At 46.9% G+C, this 8,389-nt stretch overlaps 1 protein-coding gene across 1 annotated transcript in view; it reads left to right on the top strand.

The window, feature by feature from the left end:
- Window positions 1-7,396, top strand: part of LOC130571619 (low-density lipoprotein receptor-related protein 1-like) — a 43,638-nt gene extending 36,242 nt beyond the window's left edge. The window contains exons 10-16 of the mRNA XM_057362745.1: window positions 3,705-3,836; window positions 4,270-4,404; window positions 4,492-4,621; window positions 4,709-4,835; window positions 4,952-5,103; window positions 5,220-5,344; window positions 6,993-7,396. Of these exons, the coding sequence (XP_057218728.1) occupies window positions 3,705-3,836; window positions 4,270-4,404; window positions 4,492-4,621; window positions 4,709-4,835; window positions 4,952-5,103; window positions 5,220-5,344; window positions 6,993-7,396 (1,205 nt within the window). The remainder of the gene's footprint in view (window positions 1-3,704; window positions 3,837-4,269; window positions 4,405-4,491; window positions 4,622-4,708; window positions 4,836-4,951; window positions 5,104-5,219; window positions 5,345-6,992) is intronic.
- The last annotated feature ends 993 nt before the right edge of the window (window positions 7,397-8,389 follow it).

Below are 8,389 nucleotides of genomic sequence, written 5' to 3'. Positions count from 1 at the left end.
TTGCACACAGCACCCCAGCCCTGAAGGGAGGCATCCGTCGTTACCACGACGTGTCTTGATACCTGCCCTAGGGGGACCCCCTCCCGTAGGAAGGCCATCGATGACCAAGGGGTCAGGGTGCGCCGACAGAAGGACGTGATGACCATACGCCTGCTGCCGGTGTGCCACGCTCTCCAAGGAACCCGACTCTGTAGCCAGTGTTGGAGCGGTCGCATGTGCATCAACCCGAGGGGGACCACCCCCGCCGAGGATGCCATGTGCCCCAGGAGCCTCTGAAAATGTTTCAGGGAGACCACCGGCTGCCTGAAAACCTTCAGGCAGCGTAACACTGACCGGGCACGCTCTGTAGTCAGTCGTTCCATACCGAGTTCCATACCGAGAAAGGAGATGCTCTGCGCGGGGGAGAGCTTGCTCTTTTCCCAGTTGACCTGTAGCCCCAACCGATCTAGGTGCCGGAGCACCAGGTCCCTGTGTGTACACAACAGATCTCGCGAGTGAGCCAAGACGAGCCAGTCATCGAGATAGTTGAGTACCCGCACACCTTCTTCCTTGAGGGGAAGAAGGGCGGCCTCCACGACCTTCGTAAAGACACGTGGAGACAGGGACAGACCGAAGGGGAGGACCCTGTACTGATATGCCTGTCCCTCGAACGCGAACCGCAGGAACGGCCGGTGTCGAGGGAGGATCGATACATGAAAGTACGCATCCTTCAGGTCGATTGCCATGAACCAGTCCTGACGCCAGGATGCGCTTCTGCGTGACCATCCTGAAAGGCAGCTTGTGTAGGTGCCTGTTCAGAACACGCAAATCCAAGATAGGGCGCAACCCCTCGCCTTTCTTGGGGACAATGAAGTACGGGCTGTAGAACCCACTGAACATCTCGGCCAGTGGGACGGGATTGATCGCTCCCTTCACCAGAAGGGAGGCGACCTCCGCCCGAAGCACGGGGGCATCCCTGCCTCTGACTGAGGTAAAGAGGACGCCCCGGAACTTGGGCGGACGTTTCGCAAACTGAATCGCGTAGCCGAGACGGATCGTCTTCCTCAGCCAACCTGACAGTCTGGGAAGCTGAGACCATGCACCCAGAAACTGTGACAGGGGGACTAGAGGTTTGATCTGCTTCATCGTCCCCCCGGAGGGTGGTTCGATGCCTAGCAGTACGGATTCCTTGCCGAGGGAGGACCCCCGGGGAGGAGATCGGCTCTGCTGTTTTTCCTGCCTGGCGATTGTCTGGCTCGACGCACTGTCTGTCTGAGAGTGCTGAAGGCCAGTGTTTATACTCGACATTGCGCTTCGCCATGACGTAACGTCGAGTTGCCGTCCACCATCGACCAGAGGGTGGGAACGGCTGTGACAACCCAGAGAGAGAGGAAACTCTTTTCGTGAGGAAGTGGGCGCTGGCCCCCCGGGGGGGACCAGCTGATGGTAGGACGTCCCTATCCGATCCAGCGATGTGGTGGCTGGAATCGGGCCCGATGGTAGTCTCAATCTCCCTGGGGTCTCTCCTTCAGGGCCGCTTCTGCTTCCGCGACGGCTGCTGACGGGGAGGCGGTTTCCTCTTCGACGTCCTTCTCCGGGAGGCAGCCTGAGAAGGGGTCACTGGAGCCGGATCCGGAGTCGAAGAGGTCCGGGGCTGCTGGGAAGCAGACGCCGCTCGGGATCTCGGAGGCCTGACGACGGCCGAGTCACGGCGGGGCAAGATGTGCTTGATAGCCTCCGTCTGCTTCTTCACCGTTGAGAACTGCTGAGAGAAATCCTCAACGGTGTCACCAAACAGCCCTCCCTGCAAGATGGGGGCGTCGAGAAAGCGAACCTTCTCAGCATCCCGCATCTGCGCAAGGTTGAGCCAGAGGTGCCTCTCTTGGACCACCATGGTGGACATCGCCCGACCCAAGGCCCGTGCCGTCACCTTAGTCGCCCGTAGAGCGAGATCCGTGGCGGTACGGAGTTCCTGCATAACCGTTGGGTCGGTCTTACCCTCGTGGAGCTCCTTCAACGCCTTGGCCTGGTGGACCTGCAGGATGGCCATGGCGTGGAGGGAGGAGGCGGCCTGACCCGCAGCCATGTAAGCCTTCGACACCAGTGATGCCGAAAACTTACACGCCTTGGATGGGAGTCTAGGCCGAGCCCTCCAGGTGGCCGCTGTCTGCGGGCATAGGTGCACCGCGACAGTACGCTCCACCTGGGGGATCTCGACATAGCCCCTGGTCGCCCCACCATCGAGGGAAGTAAGGGCGACTGAGCCTTTCTGACTGGAACGAGCTGTGAGGGGCGCGTTCCAAGTCTTACTCAGCTCCTCATGTACCTCCGGGAAATACGGGACCGGCGCTGGGTGCGGCTTGGAGCCGCGCTCAGACCCCAGGTACCACGTATCCAACCGCGAGCGCTGGGGTAAAGGCGGTGCTGTGCACTGCAGCCCAATGCTCGCGGCGGCCCTGAAGAGCATGGTTGACATCTCAACGTCCGCCTCTTCCTGGGCTCGTCCCCCCGGGGGAGGGAGCTCCGAGGAATCTTCGGGGTCGGATGCCAAGAGGTCGCCCTCCGATGCTGTGATCGACATCTCATCTTCGTCACGCACTCCCGAGTACGTGGCGGAGGAACAAGACGGGGTAGGACCGTCTCTTAAGGGATGGTCAGACAAGCGTGACGGGGCGTGAATGGTCCGTGAGCCTGTGGCTGGCGGTCTAACGTTCACGGTGATCCCCATATCACCCCCGGTGTTAACTGAAACGGGCGGCAGGGCCGTAGTCACTGCCGTCACAGATCGGGTAACAGACGAGGTGGTGGCTTTACCCATAAAGAATACAGCCACCCGTGACTGCAACGTCTGGATAGGCATCTTCCCTCAGTGCGGGTAAGATGTATCCACGAAGGCTGCCTCAGCGTGCTGGAGACCCAAACACGTGAGACAGACATCGTGTCCATCCCCTTCCTCAATGAGCGCGTCGCACCCAAGAGAACAGCGGGACATGCCACGCTGGAGAAATTTGCTCTTTTAGAAAAAAAGTGCTCAGACACTTCTGGAACTGCCGAGACGCCCAGGGGAAAGTCGCTGCAGGAAGGGACCTTCCGCTGCACCACGTCGTAGATTCCAGCAGGATACCAGCGAAGAACTGGAAGATCAGTGAAGATCTGGAAGATCAGCGAAGATCTGGAGCTGCTCATCAGATGCGTAGGCTCTGAAGAACAAAAGGTGAATGAATGAGCACGCCGGCTTCCCTCTTATACCCGGACATCCGGGGAGGAGCCCGGCATGCAAATTTCATTCGCCAATTTTCATTGGCCTTTTCTAAATACTCAGAAGATGATAGGTTCTCAAGACAAACCCCATTCTGTCGGTTCGACACAACGTCGAGAGACCGACAGAAAGGGAATGTTATTTTTGTCAGTTAATTTCAAACAGTGATCAAACTGACTGGAACTACCCATGCATTAAACGTTTTTAATGCACACCTTCCAGCCAACCAGAATCGAGTATTCAAACAGACCATGGTATAAAAGGTTTTAATTTCATATTTGCTGTTACTTTTACTGGTTCAGTATAACTGACTTTCTTTTTTATCCACTTTTTAGCTTTTTGCTGTTTACCTACATAGATGTGTGTTGTGCCAAACTGTAAGAAACCTGAAAAAGGAAAATACAGTGACATGTAGGGGAAAAAATAAAGAATCATTTAGCTGTAATGGTTGTTGCATTGGTTTCAGGTGTGGGTTCGTTCCTGCTGTATTCAGTTCACGAGGGCATTAGAGGAATTCCACTGGACCCCGCCGATAAATCTGATGCCCTTGTGCCTGTTTCAGGCACATCACTCGCTGTTGGCATTGACTTTCATGCTGGTGAGTATCAACAGATAATCCATATATTGAACAGGTTTGTTTAATAAAACCTTTTTGACCTTCTTTTACGACAAAAAAAAATGTGATTTGGAAGAATATCCCAGAAACTGATTCCAATTGTTCATAATAAAAGTGAATAGGAACTGGGTTGTCAGGCTTCAAAATGACAAAAATAAAATAAAATCACCATACTGTAAATGTATGATAAAAGCAGTCAAATGTTCTTATTCACTGCAAATCTTACCTTTTACCGTGAAATAAAACAGATGGGAATATACTGGAAAATATAATGCAGCATATTTAATAATTCATTTCCGTACATTGAAACCAAGTGCTTTTATTTTTTAACATTATGACATATCTTTACATTACTTCAACCAAACCCAGCAGTTCCAGCCCAAAAACTAGATACTGTTAAATCTTTGTGCCACAGATAATGACACCATATATTGGGTGGACATGGGTTCAAGCACCATCAACAGAGCTAAGAGAGATCAGACATGGAGAGAGGACGTCATCACTAACGGCATCGGGCGTGTGGAGGGCATCGCAGTTGACTGGATCGCTGGTGTGTCTATTTACAATGGTCAGATACCCACAAAACGTCAATGTAACGCTGATCAACGACATTAACTTTGTCCTTTGTGTCCGGTAGGAAATATCTATTGGACCGACCAGGGCTTTGATGTAATTGAGGTCGCCAGATTAAATGGCTCATTTCGATATGTGGTCATCTCCCAAGGCCTGGACAAACCCCGGGCCATTGCCGTCCATCCGGCAAAAGGGTGAATGGTCTTTGAGTTGCATCTGTGTGAATGGAACAGCGCCAATTCTTATGTACGTTACTTTAACGTTGGTTGTTGTTTGTGTAGGTATCTGTTTTGGACAGAGTGGGGTCAGTACCCGCGCATAGAAAGATCTCGGCTGGATGGATCTCAGAGAGCCGTGCTGGTGAATGTCAGTATTAGCTGGCCCAATGGCATCTCCATTGACTATCAGGTGCATATTCCACCACACAAATATCAGTTGTTGCATGAAGAACACCGCATACTAATGCAGTTTTACAGCAACATATTCTCACAAGCATAGAAATGCATGCCATGTGTGTCCTGCAGGAGAGTTTTCTGTACTGGTGTGATGCTCGGACGGATAAAATTGAGCGCATTAATTTGGAGACGGGAGAAAACAGAGAAGTGGTGCTGTCCAACAACAACATGGACATGTTCTCCTTATCTGTGTTTGAGAGTTACATTTACTGGAGCGACCGGTCAGTACACGCCGCACAAACCACATATTTCGACATTTCACACTATTACTGACTATGTGTCACTGTGTATCGGTTCATTTGTACGTTGCGCATCACCAGACATTTTCTTTAATCAGGACTCATGCCAATGGTTCGATAAAGCGCGGCAGTAAAGACAATGCCACAGATTCAGTAGCTCTGAGGACAGGCATCGGTGTACAACTCAAAGACATCAAGGTGTTTAACAGAGCACGACAACAGGGTGGGTGAAAAGACTTTGTTGTTATGAGAATGTGCTGTTAAATTACCTTGTTGTTCTGTAACAAAAGACAAATGAATAATTTAAAAATATAACATCCAAGATGGCCAATTTATGTGTTAATTCAAGAGTCTGTTGTCAGATTTTCTCCTTTAAAGTCCCTGTGAACCGGAAGGTGCGATCATTAACCTGCAAGTTGAAGGCTGTTGAACCTACAGTTAAAGACCTAGGCGTTATATTAGACAGCAACCTGTCATTTAGAAATCACATCTCAAATGTCACAAAAACAGCCTTCTTCCACCTTAGACATGTTGCCAAATTACGAAATATTCTGTGTTGCTGACGCAGAGAAGCTTATTCATGCATTTGTGACCTCAAGACTTGACTAATGCACTGCTTAGTGGTTGTCCTGCATCATCAATAAACAAACTACAGTTAGTTCAGAATGCAGCTGCCAGAGTTCTAACCAGGTCCAGAAAATACGATCACATAACCCCAATGTTATCAAGCCTTCACTGGTTACCCATTAAGTATCGTATTGACTTTAAAGTTCTTTTAATCACTTATAAAGCCTTAAACGGTTTAGCCCCTACCTACATAACAGAGCTTCTACCACACTACAACCCATCATGCTCTCTAAGATCTCAAAACCCCGGACTTCTGATAACACCTAGAATAACTAAATCCACCAAAGGGGGTAGAGCTTTCTCATACGTAGCACCTAAACTCTGGAATAGCCTTCCCGATTCTATTCGAGGGTCAGACACACTCCCAATTTAAATCTAGATTAAAGATACATCTGTTCAGCCAAGCATTCAATTAATGCAAAATATGCAAAATAAACCACCGGGAGACTGCATTTATTAGATATTATTTACTAGAATAATCTTGCTTGTTCTTTAAACACCATGCACTCCCTTATGAAAATTAACCATGTTTTTTTTGTGGTACAAGTGTAGTAACCATGGTTTTTTGGTGCATTGATTACTTGGGGCAAAACCATGGTTTTACTACAGTAACCATGATTTACTATGGTTTTTACAAAAAACATGGTTTTCAAAACCATGGTTATTTTGTGATAACCATTGTTTTACTACAGTAACCATGGTTTTTCCATTTTAACTGTAGTAAAACCATGGTCAAGTTTTCATAAGGGCTGTGCTGTGTTTTACCTTTTTTGTGTTTTTCAGTTTTTCTTATTTTCTCCTGCTTTGGAACAATGCACATTGTGAAAGCGCTATATAAATAAAAAAACGATTTTTTTAACTTATTTTATTTTGACGCATTTCTGAGTGAAATGGAATTTTGAATAGGTGTGGCTTTTGTCTTTTTCTGCGATTTGATTGGATGTATAAAAAAACAGCCGTTTTGGATAAAAGCATCTGCCAAATGAATAAATGTAAATGTAAATAGGACAGGAAATTAGTCTGCCGACCCTGGCGTCCCAAAAGCTCACCTGCGCCATCTTGTGCAACTAGCGAATGATGGTATTTTTTATTAACAGCTCATTTACAATGCCTGTTCCTACAGACGAGGAACAGGTATTACAAAATGTTTATACACAAATGACCTAGCACAGAATTTTCATACTACCAAATGTTTGTAATATCATAACAATGTTGCAGAATTCATATCTGTTTTTTTTCTGTAGGAACGAATATATGCAAGAACAACAACGGTGGTTGTCATCAACTCTGTCTTTACCGCGGTAACGGCCAGCGGACATGTGCTTGCGCTCATGGAATGCTAGCTGAGGATGGCCAGAGTTGCCGTGACTATGACGGTTATCTGCTCTATTCAGAGCGCACTATACTAAAAAGTGTGCACTTGTCAGACGAGAATAACCTCAACGCACCCATTAAACCGTTTGAAGATCCCGATCACATGAAAAACGTCATCGCGCTTTCTTTTGACTATCGCGGTGGAGGCGGAAAAGGAGCCAATCGGATCTTTTATAGTGACATCCACTTTGGGAATATTCAACAGATCAATGACGACGGATCAGATCGGAAAACAGTGGTTGAGAGTAAGTTTTTCATTTATTACATCATTTGACCTTTATGTAATTCTTCCTGGAGGTTTTGTGTGCGTCATTTTTGATGACTTCGTGCTAGGAAGCGTTAATGTTTCTGTAATGTTCCTCTTGTTCAAATTCTCACTTTGGCTTTACTCTTGAAACATTGTTTCATCTATCTTTGGAATGTTTCAAGCATGCTATAATATATTTGAGTAATCCTCGATTTTATAGTTTTATAACTTGTTGTCTCCAGGGTGTAATTACAGTACAGTATGTGGTTTTATGGTTTTGTGTGTGTTTGCCGGGGCATTGCTTAGTGTTCCAAGTCCATCATTGGAGGATGACAGTATCACACTGCGGTCAAGCCAGCCGCGGTTTGAAAATACACGGTCAAGCCAGCCGCCGTTTAGGTTCAGATGCGCGCTTATTGAGTGGTTTACGGTACATTACGGGAACACCGCTTGTAAGGCTTTATTTAAATGTAGATGTTCCGCGTCTCTTGTCAATAACATATTTCTTGTTTTACGTTTAGAATATCTCGTTTTTGTCGTAATTTATGCAGGTTTTTTTCTCCGAATGTTTGCATTATGATTGCTGTAACGTTATATTGTGAAACCAATGTCTCTGTCTGTATCTTAAATATGTATTATTTTAATGCCTTCTAGACCTTTGTCCTGCAAATAAAATTGTTTATGCAGTTTGCAATTACAGTACCCATGGATTTGAACAGATTTAATTACAGTATGTTTTTTGAAAGCATTTTGTTTGAAAAATAGTATTCCAATATAATTGACTATACAAACATTATTTCTCATAAGTAGAAAAAACTGATGGTGGGTTTCTATAGGGGCCATCCCACACTATATGCACACCATATATGGACTTATTTTACTGTAGCGTTTTGGAGAAATACACATTTCTCCACTTCAAATGCCTATAGAAACATTATTTCTAATAAGTAGAAAAAACTGATGATGGATTTCTGTGGGGGCCATCCCACACTATATGCACACCATATATGGACTTATTTT

Source organism: Triplophysa rosa, linkage group LG20, assembly GCF_024868665.1.
Source record: "Triplophysa rosa linkage group LG20, Trosa_1v2, whole genome shotgun sequence".
Classification (NCBI taxonomy): domain Eukaryota; kingdom Metazoa; phylum Chordata; class Actinopteri; order Cypriniformes; family Nemacheilidae; genus Triplophysa; species Triplophysa rosa.
This window is presented reverse-complemented; position numbering and strand designations above follow the sequence as displayed.